The sequence below is a fragment of the Chaetodon trifascialis genome, chromosome 22 (assembly GCF_039877785.1).
Source record: "Chaetodon trifascialis isolate fChaTrf1 chromosome 22, fChaTrf1.hap1, whole genome shotgun sequence".
Classification (NCBI taxonomy): domain Eukaryota; kingdom Metazoa; phylum Chordata; class Actinopteri; order Chaetodontiformes; family Chaetodontidae; genus Chaetodon; species Chaetodon trifascialis.
In genome coordinates this window covers 18132788-18160281 of record NC_092077.1, presented here as the reverse complement: position 1 = coordinate 18160281, position 27494 = coordinate 18132788, and the positions used below count along the sequence as shown (strand labels likewise).

The 27494-nt window shown below is 45.8% G+C and overlaps 1 protein-coding gene across 1 annotated transcript; it reads right to left on the bottom strand.

Annotated features, from left to right (window-relative positions):
• LOC139350465 (ras association domain-containing protein 3-like) lies at nt 1-25331 on the bottom strand. The gene is made up of 6 exons (XM_070991904.1): nt 24806-25331; nt 5360-5467; nt 3291-3464; nt 2899-2986; nt 1579-1694; nt 1-1007 (listed from the first exon to the last, which is right to left on the bottom strand). The coding sequence occupies exons 1-6, from the start codon at nt 24926-24928 to the stop codon at nt 858-860; spliced, it is 759 nt and encodes a 252-aa protein (XP_070848005.1). The 5' UTR covers nt 24929-25331; the 3' UTR covers nt 1-857.
• Between the last annotated feature and the right edge of the window lie 2163 nt (nt 25332-27494).

Genomic DNA, 27494 nt, shown 5'->3' with positions numbered 1-27494 from the left:
AAAGCAACACCAATAATTAAAAAAAAAAGTCCTCACTTTGTCTTTTGGCACACTTGAGATTCCGTACATGCATGCAGGCTCTCTTACTTCAGAAACTTTCAGAATAACTTAAACAAAACGCAGCGATGATCAAAGCATCTTTACTTTCGGGGTCCTCCTCTGACTCCTCTGGACTTCCTGTCCTGTAGCTTTAAAGACGGTCTCTGGTCCTCGTCCACTGCTGCCTGATGCTCACTGTGTCTTTACTTCTATTGACTGATCGGTGCTCCGCCACTGTAGAATAAACTAAGACTTGTTTTTGTTTTAAGAAAACAAAATAAAATGCTAAAAAGCTTCACCCATATAAATTAAGAAAAAAAATATGTACAGACCTTTAAAAAAAAAACCCGTTAAATTAAACTCAACATATGGCCTTGAGTCTTTCACAAGTTTAAAGGATAAAAACGAAGAGGATTCAGATAAACTGCATAAATTATGTGACAGCAGAAGAAGAAGAAGAAGAAGACGAAGAAGAAGAAGAGAGGAGGAGTGAATATGGCACAATTAACTGAATCTTTGGTGTGAGCAGACAGTCTGCAGGCAGCGGGTTGAAGTCTTTAATCCAGGCTGAGTCAAACACCGGCAGCGTCCATCCCAATTCTGTCCTCTCGTCCATTTATTCATGTGTCCTTCACTTGCTGTCCTCTTTATGTCCTCCCTCCTTCTGTCTGTATCATCCCTCCTTCCAGGCGCTGGATCCTCTCCTCTTATTCTGCTCTCTTCATCAAAATTTACACAATTTCTCCCCCGAGGAGGAAAAACAATCACTTCCTCCGTGCCTCCAGGGGGCAGCAGTCCTGTTTGTGGAGGTTACTCCTCTAAGAAGGCCCTCTGACCTCCCTCAGCGCCTCCTGCAGTCTCTGGCGGTAGGCCTCGTAGCGGCGGATAACCGCCTCCCTCTGCTCATCCTCCTCCTTGTCGAGGATCCGCAGGAAGTTACGCAGCTCGGGGATGGAGAAGGCGTCCCACTGGAAAGAGGAGCAAGAAAAAACTTTATTTATACAGAACGTTTTAGCATTTTGTTTGAAGGACTGATGCAGTGTGGTCCTTTCTTCTTTTATGGTTATGGAAGTAGATTTTCTGTCCCCTTTAATTATTATTTCCTTCTTTTAAAAATGATAATAATGACAATAATAACCAAAATAATAATGCCGGTCGTTGTTATTGTATTGTAGAAGAAGAAGAAGAAATGTATGGAAGCCCATTTCCACCAATACATGAAAGAATGTGAAAAGGTCATTACAAAAACATTTTCTCATAATTTTGATTTAGTGAGTCAAAATGTTGACTGAGCGTTTTTATTTGATCATGACTTTCATCTATTTCTTTTTCTGGCACAAATGGGCTTCCATAGCAGAGGCAGAAAGGGAATAACAGAGGGAGGAAAGAAAAGGGGAAGAGAAGAAGAAGAAAGAGAGAGGAACAAAGGACCAGGGAAGAGAGTAAGTAGGAAAGGAAAGAAAAAGGAAGAGGATGAGGATGAAGAGGAGGAGAAAAGGATGAAGAGAGATGGAGGTAGAGGGATGGATGTAGCGTTACCATGACTTCTCCCGTCTGTTGCTCTCTCAGTACGAAGCTGAGCGTGTCGGTGTCGGGCCCCGCCACCAGACGAAGAAACAACGGCTGCTCGCCATCCGCCAGTTTACACAAATACACTGCAGGAGACACACACACACGCAAAAACGCACACACGGATTAACTTAGTCAGTACAGCATGTGTGTTCCTTCAAACCACCACTGCGGTCGCTGCACTTAAATGTTGCACTGTGTGTGTGTGTGTGTGTGTGTGTGTGTGTGTGTGCGCGCGCACATAAACAGGGATGGCAGAGGATGAAAGCATGGGCGCGGCACATTAACGGCCGCAGCAATTTACAAAAACAGAGGCAGAGATGCTGTTAGCCTGAGCCGACACACACAGTGAACGAAGCATCGCAGAGCAGCGGTGGGATGTAACGAAGTACTTTCACTCAAATTCAAGGTACTTGTACTTCACTTGAGCATGTATACGCTTCATAGAGTATTCGCTGACATGTTTCTTTAAGCGTTCGAGGCTACACTAATCTCACACAGAGGGAATATTTCTCTCTTCTTTCAGGCAGATATCAGACCTCAACTGGCTGAAGGTCGCAGAGGTTTCTGCTCTTGTGGACCACAGTTCAGCCGCCACCCCAACAACTTGTTTTTAAAGTTTAACTGTTGTCTGGGAGGTTTGTACATGAGCTCGTGCACATGTGAAGCGTACATACATTTGCCGTCAGACTCGTGTCTAGACTGTCTTTTATTAGCAGGCTGAGTATGTCTCCAGTAATGAGGGAGGACCCTCCGAAGGGGAAGAATGACAGCCATAAAAGTTTGGGGGTGCGAAGTTTCACAGACTTCAAACAAATTTAAAGAGAAGTTACACAAATTCAATAAATCCATGAGTGACTTGAGGCACGAGGAGCGTAAACTCAGGAGTTTTCCTTTCCTGGAGACGCTGAACAGACTGAAAGATAATATCTGAAACCAGACGACCCCACAACAGCTGCTGATTCATAGAGAGTGTGTGTGTGTGTGTGTGTGTGTGTGTGTGTGTGTGTATTTATATACGTGTGGGTATTCCTGGTGAGCTGCTGATAGTGGGGAGAGCCCAGTGGCATCCGGTGACCAGCAACAGGAGGGCGAGGCATTCACAAATACACACACGCACGCACACACGCACACACACATACACAAAAACATCGTCGACGCAATGTCAGCACCAAAGCATCTGACACTGACACTGAGCATGAGTGGCATGAAAGAGCCATGTCGCTTTCACTCACACACACACGCACACACACGCACACACACACACACACACACACACACGCAGCTTACCCTGCTCCTCCCTGCGGTAGCGTTTGTACAGGGCGTACTTGGCCGGGTTGTCTGCGACGGTGAACTTGTTGAGCAGGGCGACGATCACCTGAACGCACACGAGAACAAACATGGCTGACGTGAACTTCTGACGGTTTCTCGTCTATGTTTTCAAATGTGTGTTTTCATTTTCTGAATTGACGATGACTTTAACAAACGCCTGCCGGCCAATCAGAGGCTCCGTGGCGGCGGTCTGCTGACGTATTCAGTCAGTTTTTTAATAAAACTTCAACACCGGTCTTCTTCTGCTGAACCAGTGTGTCATCAGATCCTAATTAAGTTGTGTTGACACACGTGTGTGTGTTTGTGTGTGTGTGTGTGTGTGTGTGTGTGTGTGTGTGTGTGTTAACCACCTGTCTGATTGTGTTATGGGAGCTGATGTGGAGGGTGTTGGTGACTCCTCTGGGCAGATAGAAGGCCTCCTCCACCACCGCTCCTCCCGCTCCTCCCTGACGCCCCCGCACCGTCACCGGCCTCCTCAAGTCCATCTGGACCTTGATGAAACCAGTATACACACCAGTGGGACTCTGGGAGGGAGAGGAACAGACGGGGAGAGAGAGTTATGGTACTACGTCATGTACAACCTGCTGCTGCTGTACTCATTATTGTACTACTACCATGTACTACTTATGATCAAACCAAAACAGAACATTTATTTTTTACATCAACAACCGTTATGATGAAATATTAAAGCAGTTTTTACACAAAGGCTGCAACTAACAATTCATTTCACAATCTTTTAATTTGAAAAGTTGTTTTCTTGATCAATAAATTGCTCGTTCTGTCTGTCAGCTGCAAATCTGTCAGCTGCTAATTATCCTGCATATTAGCAGCATATTGGCTCTTTATTAGTCATAAAGCCTTAATGTTAAGATCATAATTCATGCGCAACAACTTCCTGACATCCTATCAATAAGCAGTAATCAGGAGGATATTGAGGAATGGCCTTATGAAGTGCTTTACAGTGACTAATAAAGAGCCAGTGCTACAATATGCATGCTAATGAGTTCAGGAAAAACCGGCTGCTACAGCAAACACTGGAGATGGAGACTTGAGACGAATCAGCGGTGCAGCAGGACCACAGTTTCAGCCTGTGCCACATGATCTCTGCAGACCAGTTCACCCAATCAGCCCAGTGCGTCCTGCAGGACAGATGGCCCCAGACGGAGGCAGAGCGTCTTAATCTCATTACTCCACGTGCTGCCCGGAGGAGCGTGCACGGCAGCGTGTGTGCGAGGAGGTCGTGGGTGAGTGCGCACGTGAGATCAGCGTGAACAGACGCCGGGATGACGGAGAGAAACTCGGCGGATGGAGAAGACGGAATTAGAAAGGAAGGTGTGGCATGAACTCCACCTCTGCGTGCTTCACATACTGATGCTATCGGCTCAGACAGGTGCTGAGCAGCAGCTTTCACACTTCTTACTGTACTTTTCCGTCTTTTATGACCTGCTGACTCGACGCCTGTGCTGCTTTAGTTTGAAACAAGCTGGAGAAAGTCTTTATTCCCGGGATTTATCAATCTTTGAGTCACCTTCTGCTGCTCTTTAAAAATAAGAAAACCCTCTTTCAAACTGAACTTTCACTTCTAAGATATCTAGAGCCTCGGCCTCCGCTTCGCTTCTCTGTCCTGGATGTAACACTGGCAGCGCCTCGCGGTTTGAACGCAGCTTCAGACGCCTTTCACGCTGCCAAGGAAAACACTGTGGGGGAGAACAATAGCAGGAATAACATCACATCACTCTGATGTGACTGCTGAGGAATGCTGGGAGCGGGGGGGAGGCGGCGTGAACGCTGAAACATCAGCACACCTCCAGCGCTGAGATTCAAAGCCTGAACGACCGCCTGGGCACCGCAGCGGCGTTACGCTCGTTCATATCAACACACATAATGAACACAAGTGCTGATGCTTTGACAATAAATGCTATGTGTAAAACACGGATATCAAGAGGTAACAGAGTACATCTACTCAAGTACTGTACAGTACAATTCTGACATACCTGCATTTTACTTAAGTATTTCCATTTTATGCTACTTTCTACTTCTACTCTGCTTCTTTTCGGAGGCTAATATTGTATTTTTACTTCTTCCTTTGTACATACAAACATTAAATATGTTTATATGATACAGTATGTAGCAGTACTATATACTAATAAGCTACCCAGTAGTTGACAAAGTTACAAACAACCGTTCTGCATGATGAGTATTTTTACTTTTGATACTTTGACTATATTTTGCTACTTATGTAACAATTGGAATTCAGGGCTTTTACCTGTAATAGAATATTTTTAGACTATGGTATTTCTGTTTTTACTGAAGTAAATAATCCATCACAGGTGTAATTGTACCTACCCACAACTCACTGACAGCTTGTGTGTGTGTGTGTGTGTGTGTGTGTGTGTGTGCGCGCGCACGCTCCACTCACGAGTGTCATTTTGAGGTGGTCTCTGGTCACCGAGTTGTACAGCTCGATCTTCTGCCTGATTTCCTCCCTGCTGAACTCCGTCCGCAGCTCCTTCTCCTTCTCCACATCCTGCCGGAGAGAATGAAAGGAAACACGACACGATAGGTCAGAAATCACCCGAGATCACCACAACAACGCCGCCTCTGTTTGGACGACGAGTCACAAATAATGTCTTCGTCTTATATCAAATCATGCGTCCATGTCTGCAGCTCCTTGTCCTGACTGATCGCACATGCAGCACGTTTCTCAGATTTTACTTTGACATCAGATGAATCTCTTTTTGTTTAATCCTCAGTGCTTTCTAATGAAAAGTCCTTTTGTGGATGCAGAAACTGACGACAGGCATAATTTTAAAGATGAAATGCAAACCGAGCGAGATTGAGACACACAGAAAGACATGAAGTGAATCTCAGAGGACTCGATCGTTTACCTTCCGAAAGCGAACCATAGCAGAAGGCCGTCAGGAAGCAGAGTAAGAGAACTTAGATCAACGCATTGAGCTTTAGGGTGAAACAGCTCTGTGGTGTCTTCCATGTGATCCAGCCCACTTATGTGATAATGAGGGAGGAGATAAGATGGTTTGAGATTAAAACACAGCAGTTTTCTCTCCTCCGGCTTCATACTGATCTTCTCACTGGACAATATAACTTCTCTAAATCTGCTGCAGCCACGTTATTTCAGCACCTCGACTGTTTCCTCACTGAGACTGAGAGGGTCCTCGCTGCCGGGGGGTCAGCACATGACAAAAACACATTTCTAATCAGCCTGGGTCCCATGCTGCGCGACTGACTGCTAATTTTAGACAAAACATGGAAACCTCCTGCAGGACAGAGCGTGCAGCCTCACACAGAACGGCTCAACAGTCAAAGAGAGAAGACGGCTGAAGGGGAAAACGGTGATTTGTCAAACTGACGGGAGGCCGTGCGGACTTGAACAGCGTGCAGAAGAGATTCAGACGGCGGCTTGTGATGCACGTACGCACACGCGTGTTCGTTAAGTCCAGAGGCTTCACTCAGTCAGCAGTCCACAGTGTGTTTACGCAGTAACAACCAGAGAGGGTGGAGAAGGCCGGAGGGCCAAAGCGGAGATCAGCTGACGGAGGCAGTCTGGGGTGAAGATGACACACACGTGCAGCACAGACGACAACATCTGCACGAGCGTTAATAACCAGAAAGAAACAACCTCTCTGATGTATTTCAAGCAAGTCGTCCTGTTTTAATTAGTTTACAGCTGCGCAAAACACACGTAAAACTATAATTTAGGTCAGAGGACGAAGCCAAATATGTTGCATAATCAGCTGTAAAGAGCCGTCCGCGACCTCAGAGCCAATTAAAATGTTTTTGGGCAGTCGCTGCTTGCAGATGTTGGGTTTTCAGGAAAAAGTGGCGCACACACACACACACACACACACACACACACACACACACACACACACACACACACACACACACACACACACACGACCATAGAGTCCCCACCCTGACTGCTCTGCTACAGCAGGGAGAAGTTTCCTGTTTACAGATCAATCAGTTCATTGTGGAAGTTATCATCTGGTTGATCGATAATGAAAATGCGCGTTAGGTGCAGCAGTTTTCTACATCAGCGTGTTTCTTGTTGTGTGTCATTGATGGCTTTCCTGAGCTGGAGGTCAAAGTTCAACCATGGCAGTTAGAAGATTGATCGATTAGACACTTAATCAATCAATCGACAGCAATTAAAAATAGCTTTGCTTCTAAATGACTTCAAAGTTTACGTGCTGGAAGGTTTCAGTTTGAGGCCTTTTCTCCACCTCGTCCATATAAATTCAACCTTTTTGTAGATAAAGTCGTGTAAAATAAAGTTTACATTTTGATTTTTGCGAAAACGCGAAGAGAACTTCACAAGCACGGCACACCTGAGCGTCCAGAGAGCACCTGTGTGTGATCACCAGGACTCTCCTCAGGGAGAAACAACACCTCGGCCTCTGGAGACTGACGCTCGACTGACTTTTCTATTGGACAATCTTCTCGTTTCACGATGCAAAAGCTCGCTCTGCTGTCCTGATGTTTCATGTCTCCGCTCTGTGTGTGTGTGTGTGTGTGTGTGTGTGTGTGTGTGTACAGTCCGTCCAGAGTGCCAGTACAGACAGTTCAACTCACAGAGCAGCCTGAGCTTACATGGGCATGGTGCAGCTCTCCACGACATCTATTAAAAACCACACGCACGCACGCATGCACGCGCACACACACACACATACACACACACACACACACTGTGCAGAATCCAGGGAGGCTTTCAAGGCATGAACGTCCTTATAAGGAAAACACACACTGCTCGAGGCAAAGACGAGGTGCCAATGCAGCATGTGCAAACACACACACACACACACACACACACACACACACACACACACACACACACACACACACACACACACACACACACACACACACACACACACACACACACACACACACACACACACACACACTCATTCACATGTCTGAATTATGTGCAGTCGCAGCATTAAATGTGTCCTCTATCACATGTTTAGATGAGATTAAAAGGAAAACACATGATCCCTCTCATGCAGTACGACCGTCTACAGATCAGACGAAGGCAGCAGATCAGTGTCGCACATCTGGAACCATCACAGATACTTTTGTAGGTTTCATTCAGCATCCACACGTCCACTGATATTTAAAAGCTGGGCCAGTTTTAGTGACTCACTGTGTAAATTAGTGCTGGAAAAATGCTGAACATTTGCTGCTTCCAGCCTCTCAAATGAAGATATTTGCTTTTTATTTCAGTTTCTTGTGATTAGAAACTGAATATTTGGGGGTTTTGGACAGTTGTTCAGACAAAACGAGCCAGTTAAAGACATCATCTTGGTCTCTGGGCGGCCGTGATGGACATTAATAACTATTTTTTGACATGTTTGACGAGTTGCCAGTTAAATCAACCCTTCCTGTGTTCAGCGTCTATTGTAGAATTTACCCATAATCCACTGGGTTTGATTAGGAATCTCAACATCCAACGATAAGTTAAAGTCCAGCAGTCTAAGGTTTCAGAGGCTTTTCTCGTTAACAGGAAATCACTGACGCATTCATTAAAATCTCATTTAAATCGGCCAATCGGCTTCCCTCACCTGAAGCTTCTTCCTGACACCTGAGCGGCGGTGACCTGTCTGTCTGTCTGTCTGACGGACAGACGCAGACACTGACTCATCAGGATTAAAGGAGGACACAGAGGACAGAGGACCACACTCAGCATTCAGTTCAGCAGTGCTGAAGAAGTACTGCCATGTTTTACTTCAGTAAAAGTACTAACACTGCAATGTATTAGTACTCCATTATACGCAAAAGTCATTCAAGTAAACGTACACAAGTTTTACAAAGGAAATGTCCTTTTAATCATGTAGTTTACATTAATATTTTACAGTGTGCTCAACAGTTGTGGAGCTCGTTTTAACGACTTTTTACAGTGAAGACTGACTGAGTGGTTCCCAACCTCAGGGTCAGGCCCCCAAAGGGTCCCCAGATAAATCTGAGGGGTCATGACATGATTAATGGGAGAGGAAAGCAATAAAAAAACAAGTTCCACTACACAAATATATGCTGATATGTTGGGCTCATTTTCTATTTTTAGTGCGGACGTGATTATTGAAATGAAACGAGGAAGACGAAAATGAAAATGTGGCCAAACGAGAACAGCCACAGACATTTTACAAGCTGCTGCTGTTCACGTTCACAAGCTCATTTCTAAAACTTAAGGCTGACCTCAGGGGGTTTTTCCACATTCAGTCATCACCTTAAGCACCTGCCAGGTCACCTGAGTCAAAGCTTATTACCAGGAAGTGACAGGTAAGGAGATTATCTGTCATCTGACCGTCCACAGACAGAAGGACAGACAGAAGGACGGGAAACTAAAGACGAGGAAAGAAGTAAAAAACAATAGAAACATGATAAATGATACTCCCGTCCTCTCGTGACGGTGGTCTCGTCTCATCTTATGAGAGGTCGAAATCACTGACTAACAGTGATGTTAATGCCCAAAACTATCACTCCAGGCCTTGTGAGTGTGTACGAGTGTGTCCAGGAAACGTCCAGGGAGGAGAGGGTTAAGAGGAACTGGGAGGACGAGAGCGCCCGAATCCAAACAAACAAGAGCAGCAGAGCGCAGCATAGCTACAACACAATGAGGTCACTGCGCTATTTAAGAGCACGGCGAGTCCTCCCACTGAAGCTGGAAGATCAACACCGGACAGAGAGGAGCTTCACCAAGACGACGACTCGAGCAGCAACGCAGAAACACCTCCTGAAGCTCATTCATGTGCAGCTGTGGTGTCACGGCTCAGTGAAACTGCACTGAAAGCAGAGTTATGTCACCAAACAGCCATCAGTGCACGGCACGGCACGGCACGGCACGGCTCTGCTCGAGGACGGCACCTCGGTCGAGGGTCCGAGCGAGCTGAGCAGACACTAAAAGACGAAGCGCAGACATATCAAGAGCACCGTCCCTTCAATGCACGGTCATGAGGACGACAGCTTAAATCATCACCTCGCTCATTACATGCGAGGCCTTCGCTGTCCGACGTCGTGGCTCTGCTCATTGTCCTCAGAGCTTAAAATATGTTCCATGAAATTCAGACAGAAAACTGGAACAGACGACAGGTTTTACGCCGTGGAAAGAAGAGGCCATCGCTGAATGAAGGCCTGAATCACTGCAGGAAGTGATGGAGCACACGGAGTCGGACGCCAGGCAGTGCTGAAAATCTGATTTCTTTTCAAGGAATAATCAGATTTCATGTCTCTGCGCTGCACTTGTTGCACAGAGGAGCCTTAAAAAGCAGAACAGACTCTTCTTCAGCACCAGAGCTGCCAGGAAACGCCAGAGAAAGCAGAAGAGAAAGACAGAAAGACTCCGGTCGTTAAGTTCAGTCTGCAGATGTGTGTGTGCGTGTGTCCGTGTGTGCATGTCTGTGTGTCTGTGTGTGCATGTCTGTGTGTGCATGTCTGTGTGTGCATGTCTGTGTGTGCATGTCTGTGTGTGTGTATTTTCTTTCCTCGACCTTTTATCACACACACCTGCAGCATTCCTGCCTTTGTTTAGCAGCGTCAGGCTCGTCTGCATCCACCGTCAGCAAACAGATGACATCACCGTGGAAGTGTGTGTGTGTGTGTGTGTGTGTGTGCGCGCAGACAAAACACGCTTAGCTCGGCTACACGGCCTGAAAGCTTCAGGCAGACTAAACACAGTGTTTTGGCTGCGTGAACAGAATCTAACCTACATTTTAAAGGACGAGAAACGTGTTTACTCTCTCACGCTGCTGCTGCTCGTGTGTTCGAAGCGGCCGAAGCGAAGGTCGTTTCATTCAGCACATCAACGAGGACGTCTGATTTTGCTGGTCCTCTGCCGGCCTGACGTGTTCTCCTTGAGCCTCCTTGAAGCTTTGGGGAATTTTGGGATCTGATAAATAAAGTGTCCTTCAGTAAAACCTCCCAAAACGTCCCCACAGCCTGATGTGGAGGGAAAATCTCTGCTGCATTTTCACTTCAAATGTCTTCGCTGATCATTTATCCTCCTACAGTATCGTGTGTCCACGCTTCCGCCCTCCTCGCCCCTCACCTCCCGCCTCTCCATGTTACTTCCTGTTGAGTCCACGGGGGGAAGTCGAGATCGGCCACACCTTTCCTCCCAGCATTCCTGCGCTAATGGGTACACGCACATGCACATGCAGCGGGACATAAATGTGCTGTGCGTGTGGAAGCGCTCACACCTTTCCTCTGTGAGACATCAGCTAATGGACAGAAGCACGCTCGCTCAAAGTCTTCGTCTTAAGTGGACATTCCTGAGTTAATGGACACTCGAGCAGTCAGTCAGCGCAGCCTTGGTAGAGCCTTTTATAGATCACGCCACCTCTGTTATGCGGCGCCAAACAGCAAAAAGGTTGATCTTAAAGGTGAATATAAGCTGCTAACACACTGTCGGCACTCCCATGTGTCATCAGATGAGTAATGTCCTCAAATAAAATGTTTTCTCCAGAAGAAAAGAGGAAAATTAGAGAAGTAAAACCTGCAGACTAAACCAGGCGGACCACAAGAGACAAGAGGCCGAGCTGGAGACACATGGACGCTAGAGTACAGGACACACAGTCATGGTTCAACGCTCTGTGAGGAGACCACAAGTTTGGAGGGACCACCCAGAGACGAGACCTTCACCAACAGCAACAAAGAGGAAGAAGACGGAGAAAGACGTGGAGGAGAAAATGGATGAAGACACACAGAAAGAAGAGGGGGGGGGATTAGAGGAAAGGGGAAAAACAATGCGATGAAGGATGAGGAAGGAAGAGAAAAAACAATAAGAAGGGGAAGAAGACGAAGACAGAAAAGACTGACTGGAAGCATGAGGATGTGAAAACGGTCGCGGTGAAGCAGACGAGGCGCACGAATGAATAAAGACCTTTTCTATCTTTAGTTAAGATACTGTAACACCAAGTTTCATAAAACCCAAACTTCCCTCGGTCATGCAGTTAACTCGGCTGCTTTGGAGACAAATACAAGACGAAAACACGACGGCGTCCGACCACGTCGACCGTCAGCTCGCGCCTGAGCGGCGAACGGCCCGCTGAGAAATGAGCTCATTAGACTGAGAAATGGCTTTCATTAGAGCAAATACATACTGTGGAAAGACACACACGCACACACACACACGCACACACACACACACACGCACACACACACACACACACACACACACACACACACACACACACACAGACTTCATGTCTAATTTACAGCTGCTCCTCAAGTCAAAGATTGCAAAATCCAAACAGGAAAAGGTGAACAAATGAGTCTTTGCACACATTTGTTAACATGAATTGAGCAACAGGCTGAAGGAGGTGTGTGTGTGTGTGTGTGTGTGTGTGTGTGTGTGTGTGTGTGTGTGTGTGTGTGTGTGTGTGTGTGTGTGTGGGTAGTGAGTAAGCATGTGTGGGCTGAGATTATGAAACTTCATGGTTCTGACCTCGCAGGAAGGCAGCAGGGCGGTGAACGAGCAGAGGTGTGTTTGAAGACGGCGAGGCGACAATAAGGCAGACATCCTCTGAGGGACTTTCATTAGAAAGAAGGAAAGCTGCACACCAACATGCAGCAGAGCTTCCACTCGGGACTGTTTTTACTGGAAAATATCCTGTTGATTCTGTTTTCAGATGAGTCTCTCATTGTTTAGTCTGCATCACGCCAGAAAATAGTGAGAAATGTCTTCTAACGGCTTGTTTTGACTGAGCAGCAGTCCAAAAACCAGCGATATTTAATGTACGAATAAATAAAAGAGAGAAAAATAGAAACATTTAGAGGCTGGAGCCGGAGACTGTTTGGCCTGTTTGCATCATAAACATCTTAAAATGAGTACCTGATAATAAAAAGTGTTAGACTAGTTCTGCCCGGGAGTCAAAAACCCATTTAGGCATTTAGTTTATCATCACAGACGATTTAGAAAAACAGCAAATATTCATTAATACAGCTTGAGTGATTCATAAATCATCAGCAATCACTTCCTATCATCAATTAATGGACTGCAGACTAACAAACAAAGACCTGAAAGGGTGAAACTTTCTAAAATTAGTCCTGATTTCAGCGTCCACATTCATAAATGCACGTTACTCACAGGCAGGAATAATGAGCAGAGGACGCCGAGGACGTCAGACACGTGTCCAAACACGCCTCAGGACTTAAACTCTCTGCCACTGAAGTGACTTCAGAAGATTCATGTTTGGTGCAAAACGTCTGATCCTAAACCAAGTCCCTCATCATCAACTTTCACGTCAGAAAACAGCCTCGTTACAGTTATTTAACGAGGCTGGTGAACTTTCAGGAAGCCACGAGACGACTAAGTCTGATCTAAAGAAAGCAAAAGAAAACACACGGCAGTAATGAACGATGACGGAGGTTCACAGGCAGACAACTCCCCTCGACAGTGAGTCACGTATGAAGCAGCCGAACGACGAGCAGCTCGCCATCAGTCATATCTGACAACTACTAAATGACCTCTACGCCGCCCGACACTCCCACCACACAGAGCCTCTGCAGGCGGCTCAAACACGCCCTTTTTCATAACAACATACTAATAAGAGGACACCGTCCAGTTATACACACATCACATATTAACACGCCTTCATGTTCCCACGGTCGACAGCATGCAGCGAGTCAGACGGACAGTGGTGTGACTCTAAAGGAGAAGTGAAATTTAACAATCACCACTGAGCTTCTGTGAAACTTGGTCAATGCTCTCATGCTCTCCAGAGGATGCTAACATGCTAACGTTAAAGTTAACCGCCCACGTTAGCCTGAAAACCAGCTGTAGTACTTTTGTACAGCGTCTCTGCAGCTTGGACCTTCTGACGGCCGATTCCCATGTTTATGTTGAACGTTAGGAGATGAACGTGTGACCAGGAAACATCCATTTATTTTTTATTCTGCTGGACAGGATTTCTTTATTTTCTCTGGCAGCCTGCAAAGATCTGCTGTTTGATGGTTGAATAAAGTCACTGTATTTATAATTTACCAACTCAAAATTAGATTAAATGTTCACTTCTTCTGTCAATTTTCAAGCAAAAATGCCAAAAACATGATGCTCCAGCTCCTCAAATGTGTTTTCCTCCTCATGCATGGCAGTACATTGAATGTCTCTGCAGCTTTCAGGTAGTAGACACGTCCGGTTCGGTTCATCTCTGGGTCCGTCTGGGCTCCAGCATGAATCTTCGGACCCGTGAAGACCTCTATGTCAGAGTATTCACAGCTCATGTGAAAGAGCAGAAATGAGTCTTAAATTACACGATGTGGTGTCACAGTCCTGACAGTCGTCGCTGTGATACAAAGGACACAATGAGGATGTGAAAGGCAGGTGTGTCCTTATGGGGCCCGATAACAGAAACAAGGGGAACAATACCTGTGAGATGTGCTGCTCTGAGTCAGTGTGCGATGATGACTACGGTGTCACTGCCCTCAGACAAGCTGCTTCACCTCAGCAGCAGTGGAAAATCCCCCCCCACACACACACACAAACACACACACATTCCCACATGAAGCTAGCCAAAACACAGACTGCGATATTAAACCACCCTGAGCCAAATCTTAACGATCAAAACCACCACACATCAGCATAATGACCAGGCGGCACGTTCACGACCGCAGACCTGGAGGGGCTTTCGTTGAAACTGTGTGTGTGTGTGTGTGTGTGTGTGTGTGTGTGTGTGTGTGTGTGTGTGTGTGTGTGTGTGGACTGTTGCTCCATTTTAAGTGTCACATGAAGCTAATGACACACAGGACGCGAGCGTGTGAGGCTGTGTGCCGTCACTGTGTGCAAGCCTGACATTATGATGCGTGTAACGTGTGATGAGCGGGACGTGTGGAATGCGTTTACTACAAAAACACAGACCAGCAACAGCGTTTCATGTTATTTTTGAACTCATGACGCTCGCCGCTGCTGAGCGAGCAGCGATGTTGATAAATCAGCTGTGACTTTTAAGTGAAATTTAACTTAGAAACACCTCTAGACAGTTAGCAAACCAACTGAGGCTGAATCGACATCTGAGACTTTCAGGCCGTCGTTTACAATCATTTCAGAATAAATCATTCGGTCTATAAAACATCATAACGTGGCAGATGAGTCCAAAGGCTGACTAATAAAACTATAGTAAATATATAATAAAACAGCTTGTTTTGTACGGCCGACAGTCCAAAACTCAAAGATATTCAGGTTACCACACAGAGAAATGCGGCCGTGTTTTTGTGCCACTGTCATCTCTGGTGGAAAAACAGTTATTTCTTACTTATCAGCCAGCAGGAAAGCAAATACAACACATCTGTAACACCAGTCAATTCATAAATCTCCTCTAATTAACATCAGGCTGAATTATGCAGACACGTTGCTCACATGTCACATTCACACCTCGACTGTGGCCCAAACTCCACCTCAGCACTAACAGCATGTCCCCCTGTGACACGAAACCCTCCACAAACGTCCCCAGCAGGTGGTCTTCAACACATCCACACACTCTGCCTGCGAACCTGCCGTCTCATCCATCATCATTTGACTCTCACTTTCTCCTCTGCACATCAAAGAGAGCGCGAAACCGCCTCAAAGTGCGCTGTGGTTTGGTGATAATGGCGGCCTGGCGATCACAGCCGGGCCAAACTGCTCCCAGATGAGCCTCTGACTGGAAACTGGTATGTGACAGAACAGCTCACAGAGAGCGAGCAGCACACGCTTCATTACTGATCGTACAAACACGGAGGAGGCGGCGCTGAAAGGCTCGCTTTCCTTCTACAAGCACGCTTAAATAATTACACATTTTCAGCAGCGAAGCCAATTTAAACTGAAGAGGACGACAGCCAGCTCTTATTTACTAAACAAGAGCAGACTGTACTCTGTGGAACTGATATTCTCTCCACATCCTTTCATCTAAAAAACAGAGAAAAGTGTGTGTGGTTTTCCACTTTGCTAACAGGTTTTAGATCTGGAGAAGCAGCTCAGATTAAAGCCTTTGATTTCACTGATGCATCTGATAGACTGTAATTAGCAGCTGCAACAAATCCAGCGCTGGAGGCTGTGAAAAGCTCTGAAAGGAAGATAAAGAGGAGAAGAAAGCAACAGAAAACAGAAAATACACATTTCTAACGGCTCCTGCTTTAAAAGCTTTAAGACCTGCTTCCCATAGAGCACCATAATGAGCTCACACACACACTTCACACACACGCTTTGAGCTACACAAGCTGCAGGGTTTTCCACCGCTGACCCAGACTTTGACTTTGTCCAGCGCTGGCGCACAGCGTGGAGATGTGGGCAGACCATCTGAAGGGATGTGCATGCACATCTGTACTTGTAGAGCAGCCAATAGGAAAGCCCCTCTCTGACATGACCTGGGATTAGAGCTTCTGAAGCCTGAAAGCAGAACCAAGAGGAGGTGCAGACGTCTGGTTTTCCCCTTGAATTGCAATAAGCTGAAAGGTTATTGTGGACTTTTTGGCCGTTGATGCCTGAAATAAACCACCACAGCTTTAAGGGGTGTTTAGCTTCTTTACAGGGTGGGTTACACCTCCCATCTGGAGCCTTCTGACCTTGTAAAATGATGCCGCAGGGGGTCAGTTTCTCCACGGAGAGGTAAAACGAAGGGGGGCAGGAGGTGGAAGCCACTTGACCACCTGTTCAGAGGCTCTGGACCCGAGCCGTACAGTAGAGAGTCTGTTTGAAGCAGCTGGCAGCGTGATTCATCACCGACAAGCTTCACGCGCTGCAGCCGAGCAGACAAATATAGACAACTACAGCAGCACTGAAACTAATGTTCGTTTTCATGTCGATTAATCTGTCTGACCGGATCGTTTGGTCTGTGAAATGTCAGAAAACTGTGAAAAATATCCAGCACGGGTTCGCAGAAGAAGAAGAGGGTTTGTCCAAAAGTTTAAAAAAAACAAAGAAATTTAATTTACAGCGACTTCAAACAGAAAATTATTATATTAAATCAGACCACCAGGACAAAACATTGATCAATTCTACATCATATTACGGGAAGAAGGCGTAGATATTCTATTGCAAAGCCCACACACACACACACACACACACACACACACACACACACACACACACACACACACACACACACACACACACACACACACACACACACACACACACACACACACACACACACACACACACACACACACACAGTCCTGACAAACACCTCATATTCTCCATGACGCAGGTGGTTTCTCACAAGGGCAGATTTATCTTATTATACAACACAGTGCTGTGGTAGGCGTGCGTGTGTGTGTGTGTGTGTGTGTGTGTGTGTGTGTGTGTGTGTGTGTGTGTGTGTCCGGCTCTGTTTGAGGAGATAGCGACGGCTGCACAGTTAAGAACAATTCCACTTATGTTTCCTTTGGAAAAGCAGAGCGCAGGAGAGGGAAAGGCAACGGGGTCTCATAAAAGCTTTATGTAACCTGCAGACGGTCATCAGAGACGTTACTTCAAAACACCAGACTGCAACTCACACACACGCGCACACGCGCACACGCACGACTGTGCTGGCCCGTACCTCAGATTGACTGATACCACATGTCAAAGTCATGAAGTAAACTTAATATTTCTGTTTGACATTCGGCAGAAATTCTTCACCTCTGAGCTCATCGTGTTTCAGCTGAAGCTGTCGATGGATTCAGTCTGATTTCTACTGTAAAGTCATTCCAACGCAATGAAGCAGCATCAAGGGACCCTGAGACTTAAAATTAAAGCCTCGTGGTTTGAGAAGAGGCTCTCTGACATCATCCTTTGTTGTGTAATATCTTCACCAACAACAAATAAAAACACAAGCTAAATTTGGCCTTGTGGAAACAACGCTGAGGGCCAAGTCATGGTTTCCACATCTGCACCATCTGTCCAAGTCCACGTGGGTCTGTGCGGAGTGCGTCCACTGTCCACACGTCTCCATCCGTCCTGGAGCGGGATCAAGGCTGCATCATGCTAGCAGCACTACGAGGCTAACACCCTCACAAGCTACTGCAGTTCATCCAAAGGAGGGCATGAATTTCATCACAATCGCTGTTAAAATGACCAATAAAAAGGAGAAATGATAACCTTCAGTGTCTCCACAGTCATTCGGCCTCATCCTCTGGGGACCATGAATGTGCACACTTTCATGGTTTTTCATGCAAAAGTTGTTGAGCGTCACCACCCCTACAGCATCACCACTAAGAGTGCTAGTTCATATCCACTTCGCAGGAGGTCTCTCAGAATGAAAAAACCTCTGAAGCAGCATTTAGACCGTGAAAGGACCCGAAAATGAAAATCAAAGTCAGACTGCTGACCTTCACCTCGGCGGGTTGAGGCAAAGTTCGCCCTCTGGTTCATCGCAGGCTAACACCCTGCTGCTGAGTAAAACGTTTCCACCGCAGGTTATTTTCTGAAATAACACCAAAACGTTAATGTTCCTCTTTAATAAAACACCAAACACATTTTCACCAGCTGTCAGCAGCTGGCTGATCGAGTTTCACGTCCTCATGATCACCACATCAGCGCACAAAAGAGACGGATCTCCAACACCAGCGCTGTGTTTATGGTTGGCATGGCGGTGTTGTGAGTCTAAACACGGTAAAGGCTGACTGAACGAACTTTAAACACAACTGTAACTCACATCACGCACACACACAGTCGCTCACATGATGCCTGAGCTGCCAGATGACCAACCTGCAGCCTCTTGCTGTGGCAGCTGAGGAAGCTATAATCACAGACTAAAGACGGACTCCGGTGAAATCCTCTTATTGTTTTCAAAGGACAGATGGACTCGTGAGACGGCTGCATGATCTGACCGTATCCCCCGACGTTAAGTGTTATTTAATGAAAATAAAGGATAGATCTGAGACTTAATTAACAGCTTCTAAGACAGGTACAACGCTTAGTGGGTCATGAGTTTAATCTGCGTCAGTGGACGTGGCCTAATAGTCTTTGGTGAGGTTCAAAGACGGCCAATGACGGCTCGACTCAGACTCAAACTCGAAGGCTGCTGCCAGGACAAGACTGGTACTCAATGCCCAAATTCTCTGATTCCAGCACTTCTACATTTCTACATTTATGCAGCGTATCCCGGCAGTTGTGTTTAGGACAAATATAAACATGCAAACAGGATACGAATCGGCGTGATGCAAGCAAACTGTCACAATGGGTGGCATGAGTGGTAATATGGAAGCCGACTTAAAGAAAAAAGAAACCAAGCCTGAACATCAACAACTGTATCAAAGGTGAATGATGAAGACTAGCATGTGTGGCTAATGTTTAGGTCGTTATCTGCCAAATAAACTGATCATGAAACAAGATAAGCCAGGATCTGAGTGGTTTACCACCTCTGCTGGAGGACTTCCTGGTGGGAAACGCTGGTCAAAGTACACCAATAAAGGTGATCAAACCTGGAAATGATCTGCATCACATTTGTGCTTTTATTTTGGAAAAGCTGGAGGAGAAATGTTCCAGTGGGCCAGGAGCTTCACAAACTGCCAAACAGGTGATTTCAAATGTTGATTTTAAACTGTCTCATTCCAGAAGTCGCAGAAACTTTGTTTTATCTACTTTTACAATCAAAGCCGAGCTTGATTCACAGGAGCCTATAAAAAGATGCCAGACAAAGAAAGTGTGACACTCAGAGTCAGTTTGACCAAACAACAAGACCTGGGTGGCCTTGTTGGTGTTGAGAGAACAGGATAGAGAGCTGAGAACAGGCAGGAAGTGACATACAAAGGACAGATGGAGGTGGAGGGGCGAGGAGGCGAGAAGGGGGGGCGAGTTTGGACAGAGAGGAAGGAAATCTAGAGAGGCAGAATGCGAGAAAGGACGGGTTTGGACTCACGTGTCCATGAGGACAGGAAAGAAAACATCAGATGTGACAAAGCTCGGCTTAAAAACATCGTCAGCGTTGTGCTTTCATCTTAAATCACACGTGTGTCGCTTGTTACATTACATGTTGCATCACATTTGGCTTAATTATTGTGTGCTGGTGTGTACTTTCTGTGTGATACTGCATGTTCGCTGCAGTTTGATTGTACATGTGCTGCTGCTTCGACCGTGTCTCGAAATCCCAAGACAAACTTCTCCTAATGGAGACAATAAAGGCAGATTTAATCCAATCAGGGGGCTAATTTGTGCACCACTCTGGCCGCTAAGCTAGCGGCTAACTCAAGATCTGAACGGATTCACTTCACCACCAAGAGGAAATCCACTAATTCCTCTGAAATGAACTCATTTTACCACAAATGTTCTCAGTTTTAAAGGCCCTGTAACCTGTTTCTCTATGAGCTTCATATCAGGAACCATGAACACACCATTTTCTGCCAAATTCTACACTAATTTTGGTTCTTTCAAAGATTTTCTGTATGTTTTGTTTCATCCAGGTTCTGCTCAGTGTATTAATCATGAATATTTAACAGAGAAATGACTTGAAACCATGTTTTTAGGGCCTTTAAATGCGATTTCAGTGGCTCTTCCATCCAGATCACAAACAAGGTCGCGCTACATACTTAGAGTTTCTGGCATGAAACATCATATCATCAGGAGCTTCAATAAACAAATATTCTTAACTCTGGTAAAACCTGCCAAAAGGTTTGAGCAACATGGACATAAACACCTGCAACAGGTGTGTCTGAATAAGCAACAAAACATGCAAAAAAAGCAGAAATGGTGAGAAAAAGTGGTTCAGTTTGCAGATAAACGCTGTACAAAGTCGGCTCATATTTGCTGCTGCTGCACACAATAAGCTAGTCAGCGGTGCCATGCAGAGGTTTGCTGAGTGTGAGCGGAGACAGATACGATCTGTATCTGCCTACCACAGGCAGTCAGTCTGTCTATCAGCTGCCCTCGCAGATAAAAACCATAAGGTACTTTTCCCAAAGATAAGGAAGCTGTTATTTTAGCACAGCGCAGTAGAGAATGAGCTCATTTTACTGTTGCTGGGTTTCCAGAGAAGTTCCCACGGAAAAAAAAAAAAAAACATATCAAGAAGAAGTCAAAGACATGAGACGACTGCCAACATGTCTGACAACAGAACAGAGATGAACATAATGGAAAACACAACCTGGAGAGGGCTGCAGGGCGTGGCCAGGTAAAAACACTGCAGCGTCAGTCTGTTAGCTGTGGGCATGAGAGGTCAGCGGGCGGGGGGGGGGGGGGGGGGCGCGGCGACAAACAACCTGCCAGTCAGACGCTGGTTTGTGGATGTCGAGGGACATCCCTAAACGCTGTAACTTATGAGGAAGCAGCCCTTCCTTTGACATGTTGACACACTGATGAGTGCGTGACACAGGCTGAGACGGGCCGACGCTCATGCTGTCATGTAATGCTGCATGATTACAGATGATTTACAGGCTGGGAATTAGGCGTTTAGGAGTGCTATGACTGATGCGCCGGAGAGCGACGGGGTTAAGGCTTTCTGTTACAGCTCATCGGAGAGCTCACATACTCTCAAGCTGAATGTTTTCTGCAGGACGTGAGCAGACCGAGCGTCTAAGAACTGAGCAGAGGTGATGCTAAATGCTGCACGTGGGATGATTTAAGCTGCCAGAACTGTAACCCGCCACATGTGAGGAGATTTCCTTTTGAGGTAAAATAAAGAAAACACATATTCTCTCCATTTGTCCACAATGTTTACTGCTGTTAACTTGTTTACACAGTATTGGACAGAGAACAACAACCTGATGCTGCGGGACGATGCCGATAGATAAACTTCCTCCCTGCACCACATCTGTCTTTTGAGTGCAAGTACGCTGACACATGCAGAGACAGTGATGTGGACACAGAGCATGTCCAAACCTCACTTTCAGGGATCCAACAGAGCTGAAAGCTGCATTACTCAGTGTCTCCCTGTGTGAAGGTCCACAGAGCTCTCCTGCTACTCTACACTACTATATATTAACTTATTCATGGTCAGCTGACACTGCTGAGACAAGGACCAACTGCTGACCTGCTGACATCCGTCCATTACAGAGACAACACGAGCCCTGTCAGAGCAAACTACATTAAACGTTCTGCACCGTGTTGTCACGTACAGGAGGCTGTACGCAGCCAAAACACGCCGCAGCGTCGCCCCGTGATCCCACAAGGGGTCGTTACATCAACGTTTTTATGGCAAAAATAAATCAAACCGCTTTGAAGTGAAACCCTTTCACTGCCTTTTCTGAGACAGTGTGTGTTTGTCTCTCAGCCTATGAGCCCTGAAATAACAGTGCATGCTGGACACCTTGAACATGACACTGCTGGAGGAGTGTTTAACTGCTTTTAAAGCCTCTTTAAAGTAAGTGCTGTGTTGAGACTCACTCAGCGTGGATGGAAGTGTCTCTCTGCCAGCGGACGCCAGAGAGATGATGAATGAACCACAGGAAGTCTACGGCCTGTGAGGATGATTTGAATTGAAGATGAGCTGCTTTAGCTGTCCAGTGTGTGTGTGTGTGTGTGTGTGTGTGTGTGTGTGCGTGTGTGTGTGACTGGGGGGTTGGGTGGGATTACCCTCGAGCGATGTTTCATGAGACGCACAGACCCAGTGGTCAGCATGACATTTCCCAACAGACACACCATTCACACACTGAAAAGGTGGATGAGTGGTGGAGTGGGGGCAAGAATGTGTGTGTGTGTGTGTGTGTGTGTGTGTGTGTGTGTGTGTGTGTGTGTGTGTGTGTGTGAGAGAGAGAGAAATCTTCCTCTGTCCAGGCTGTTACATCTCATTTCCCTGTTTGACCATCCAGAATCAGCTTATCACCCCTGAGTCCGTCCGTCTTTGTGTCTCCCTCTGCGTGTCCTCCGTCTCTCTGTTGACCCTGCAGCTCATTAAACTCCACTTTCTCAGATACACTCGACTGCAGCCTGGTACCTCAATGAGAAATGTCTCCTCTTTCCCAGTTCAATCATCCCTTTCTGCACTCGAAAATGGTGTTAGCGTGTTTTTTAAATGCTGCCAGAGTGTTAGCCTGCTCGTATATCCCACAGTCTATTCACAGTGGTCAGTCCAGATGGGCGGACCACCGCACAGCACTGCTTTCACAAACTAGTTTTGGTATTTTCTAATTCCTACAAACACGAATGCACCATTATTTTCCAATAATTTGCACTTTAAGTGGCTCTCCTGTGCAGGAAATTGAATTCAAATGGATAAATAGAACAGGATGTAGGGCCTAAGTCATTTATCAAGTAAAAATGCAAAAGATTCACAATTTTCAGCTTTTCAGATGTAGTGGTTTTCTCTTGGTCAGACAATCTGAGGTGACTGTCCTCACCTTAGACAACTCCAGTTTTTCCAGTAATCTATTACTGCGTCCATAAAGTACAACTCAGCCGTAAACATAAATACAAATCAACAATAACCTTCAATTTTTCCAGTACAGAACCAGTAATTTCATACAGCAGTCCCACACATTTTTCCCAAGGGACACGTCCCTTTCCCAGCTGTAATTACAGCTGGCATGTGGGAAACCAGCACACAGCAGCCAGGGTCCCATTTCAGGTCCACAGTTCAGGACACCGCAGGTCACAACCTCTCCTGCAGCGCTGCGTGAGCCACAGCGTGCATCACACCAACACACACCGCCGTGACGAGCGGGAGCCCAGTGAAGGGTCCGCTGTGGAAAAGTGAGGGGTCGTGCATTGCTGCAGAATGTGCATGTCACACACACACACACACACACACACACACACACACACACACACACACACACACACACACACACACACACACACCAAGTGGGCAGAGAAGAATAGCTCAATTCTGCGAGTGTATGCCGGCTTTTGAAAGCGTGGAACAAACCAGCTGTGTTTGCAGGCCTGTCTGGGATCAGTGCGAGCGAGGGCCACTTGAAGACTGGAGCAGGCCAGCATTTAGTCCAGGACCTGAGCAGTGACCTAATTTTTTTAAATTCCAGACATGATAAAGCTGAATGTCTTTGGTTTTAACTCAATCCAGCGCTCAGTCCAGACCTGATTCTCTCAATCAGCAGGCAGGGAAAGATTTCACAAACAAACACAAATCGAGGCTGGAACGCATATTTGTCTTTAGTTTGTTTAAAATCTGAGTTGGGGCCAAATTGGGTCACGAGGTTGAGGCTGTGATGGGCTCATGTGAGTGCCTTGGGGTAAAACCACTGTCCTTCTTCTGGATTTTGATAAGATTTTCTGTTGATGACTGCATTTGGGATCCATTCACATGCAAATGAACTAAATCCCTTTAAAAGTTAAATGGATTATTTCTCTTTAAGTTCTCCATAATTGATACAGCTGAAAAGGGGGGAAACACTTACATTTACTGTCAAATGCAATGTAGGATGAACCTGTCAAACGGGATGAAGCCACAGACTGTCATGCAAATATTCTTATAACTTGCTCCAGCACTTGCCAGACAATTGCGTCTATTTAAGGGTTTGAAGTTCACATGCAGGTTAAAGTCAAAGGTAAAAATGAAAAAGTGCAACTTTACAAACCTTTAAAGTCCTCGGCTCAGTTCGGAATAGAAAACAATCAACAAATTTCATGAACTTTTCACCTGGCATGAGTCCTTCCGTTGTGGGCGCTGACGTCGCAGAGCACGACAGGTGAACCAAGTGATCACTGAACTTAAATGAGTGCGTATATTTGTACGGGATGCATGCCGAATTCAAGTATGACTAATAAATAGTTGAAAATGATTTTGGTGAATGATTTTATTGTATTTCACGTGTTATTTTGCTAGTAAACCATAAAATATTAATTTGACAGATCTGTGAATGGAGTTCTGCGAGACGCCCCTTCGAACGAGACAACCGGACTTGAAGAGTTGGTCCACCCATAAACGACTTGTCTGCAGGACACAAACAGCTTGCAGGGAGTTTATCTCGAAAGAAGCCGGCAGTATTTCTTGTTTACCTTGCTTTCTGTGACTTTTCCCGACGGTTTTTTGAAGAAAGAGGTCCTGGCCGTGAAAAAGTACTCTTCGGAGTCTTCCTCCAAACTGCTGTAGCCACTGCTCATCGTGCTATTCCACGTCATTTGCGGGGAAAACCTCTCGACTCAAATTCGGCCGCATCAAAACCCCCAAAACTGAACAGCTGTTGGCTTAAAATGAGCTCCACACGAGCAAAGTACCGAGACACACGTCTGTTCGTGCTCGCGTCGGTCGATGTTTGCTCAGTATGGGATGATTTCCTCTTTGAAATCCTCTCAGCCGCGTCCCAATCCCACCTTCCTCTTCTCCCGTCAAACGCTCGCTTTACTCCGCCGGCATGGCCCAAAACTCATCTAAACATTCACATTTTTTGTAAGAAAAGGTGACTGTCAGTTGATGTGAAGTACGACGTCCGCCAAGTTTTAACAACTGGCCCAAACCGAAAGAGAAAACGAGGAAAACCCCACATAAAAGTCCAGTTTCGCGACGGCTGTTCCGTTACACTGTTGAATGTATGGTCCAACTTCTCTGTGTGACAGCCAGGCTACAGTAAGGCCCCGCCCACTACGAGCAGGGAACTGAAGCCAACCAATCGCCTGGATGACAATTAATAACGCCCCGCCCGATACAAGTCTGCAGCCAATCAGCGCGTTGGTGGTCAGTTTGAGTGAAGCAGAATGTAGTTTATGCTGCACAAGATCTAAAACTGTGGAATAATGCGGATTAGCACAGAAAAACTAATTAAAGCTTAAACTGTCCTGAATATCTTTTAACATATATTAATTTTGCTCTTGATAATTCTTTTAATTTTGTCTAAAATAGCTAAAACTCTGACCTGTAATATTATTTTGTGGACACTGTGGCATTATTTGTCCCATTTTCCCTCCCATGAATAAATTTTCAGCAAAGTAAAGGACTTCTATTCAAGCATATTGTATTGTTTTCATGGCCTATTGAGACCTCCTCAATAATAAAACACAGACTTGGCCACTTTTCAGCCTGTAAATATGAGTGGTTCCTTCACTATGTGCTGCCTTCTTTTGTTGTGTCTCATAACCAGCAGAGAAACACAGAATATTAAAATGAAAACAGATCAGAACATTTTCTTTAACATGGAAATAACAGTCTTTTTCAGCAGATGGATTTTGCTCAGTTAGCATGTCAATAAATCCATCGTCATGATGGCTGAGCCAGTAAAGGCTGACGTGACTGAAAGCTCGAAGGTTCACTGGCATGCGGGTGGACATTAAGTTGGGAAGGTTTGGTCAAATGTTATTCTTAAAAACCACTTCTCATAAAAGCATGACTTCTTAAACTTTGAATGAAATAACAACAGCAGATTGATGCTCTAGCAGTCTGCAAAACAGCGCCTTATCTCTGCATGCCTCCATTAGAGCTAAAGCACCGAGAGCACATCCAAGCTCGCAGTTTCAACCGTTTGCACTTCCTGCTGACACCCGAGGTGCCCGGAGGCAAAATGAGAGGTTTCTTTCTCCCCACCGGTGGAGCCGGGGAGTCACCCTCAAACCTCGGTTCAAAACTAAGCTTGAAAAACACACCAGCGACAAGAATAAAGTTACCCACATTCCTAAAATACAAGGTCAGAGGTCAGTCACAGAGCAGCACTGTTCGGATCAAACTCACACACTGAAAGGTAGAGTCTTACCTCGATCAACAGGCAGCAAAGCAACGCTAGCTTTCTAAGTTTTTTCCTCTTCAACATGCTTTTCCTGCGTCTGCTCGCATCAAGTAAACTAAAAATACAGACACCAAAGGCATTTAATAGCTACTGCTGGACTGACGCAGTTCGTGTGTGTGCTTAATTGCTGAGGCCAGTGAACGCACCCTTCTCACTGGGTGGAACAGGACCAATGTGCAGCTGCTTTTTCACACATTTTAACATTTCCAGAAGGTCTTAAAGCTGGTGGTGGATGTGTGTGTCCATGGTGGCAGGAGGTAAGATTTGATTGCATGCATGTTTTCTGAATTTTAACTGATTAAGAGCCAATGTGCTAACAGCTGCACCATGCGACTTTTTTCAGTTTTTACCTGCAGTGAATGTTTTAACGAGCACTGAGCTGAAGCACCCCGGCTAGAAAGAGGGTGATTATCTTTTTTTTCTTTACTTTTTGAATGTGATTAGTCTGTGAAAATTAGCTGGAGCCCCCAAGGTGTTTGTTAATGGCCAGTTTCGTCTCCAGTTGCTGCACATGTCCACTAGATGAACCTGAGAAGAGGCCTCAGGCAAGATGAAGCTTGTACTGACAGGAGACAGAATTTCTGTCCATTTTACCATCAGCCATGTTTTCCTCTGCCAGCAATGCTCCATAAAACTCAAGAATCGAGACAGAAACCAACAGCTGACAGAGTTAAAACAACACCGCTGTGATATTATCTGTATTAGTAACTTCAATCCTGCAAATACCAAAATCTCTTTATCTGGGATGTTTTCTTGGGGTGGTGCAAATGTTTGCTCTGGACAATGTGAGGCTCAGGATTCAATCAGCCAAACCCAAATGAGAAGTCCTCATGTGGTTTGGTTTGGTTTAACCATAAGGCATGGTTTTGGTGCAGTTAACTTTAAAAGAGAAGACTGGCCTTTTCTGGCAAGACCAAGAGTAATAAAATGTATTATTGTGTTCGACCAGTGTGGGTTTTCGAGTATGACTC

Coding starts and splice junctions, on each gene's coding strand:
- LOC139350465 (XM_070991904.1), bottom strand. CDS start 24,928: ATGACGTGGAATAGCACGATGAGCAGTGGCTACAGCAGTTTGGAGGAA. Junction 3,465..5,359: donor ACCACCTCAAAATGACACTC/GTGAGTGGAGCG, acceptor TCTCCCTCCCAG/AGTCCCACTGGTGTGTATAC. Junction 1,008..1,578: donor AACAGACGGGAGAAGTCATG/GTAACGCTACAT, acceptor TCCTCTTTCCAG/TGGGACGCCTTCTCCATCCC.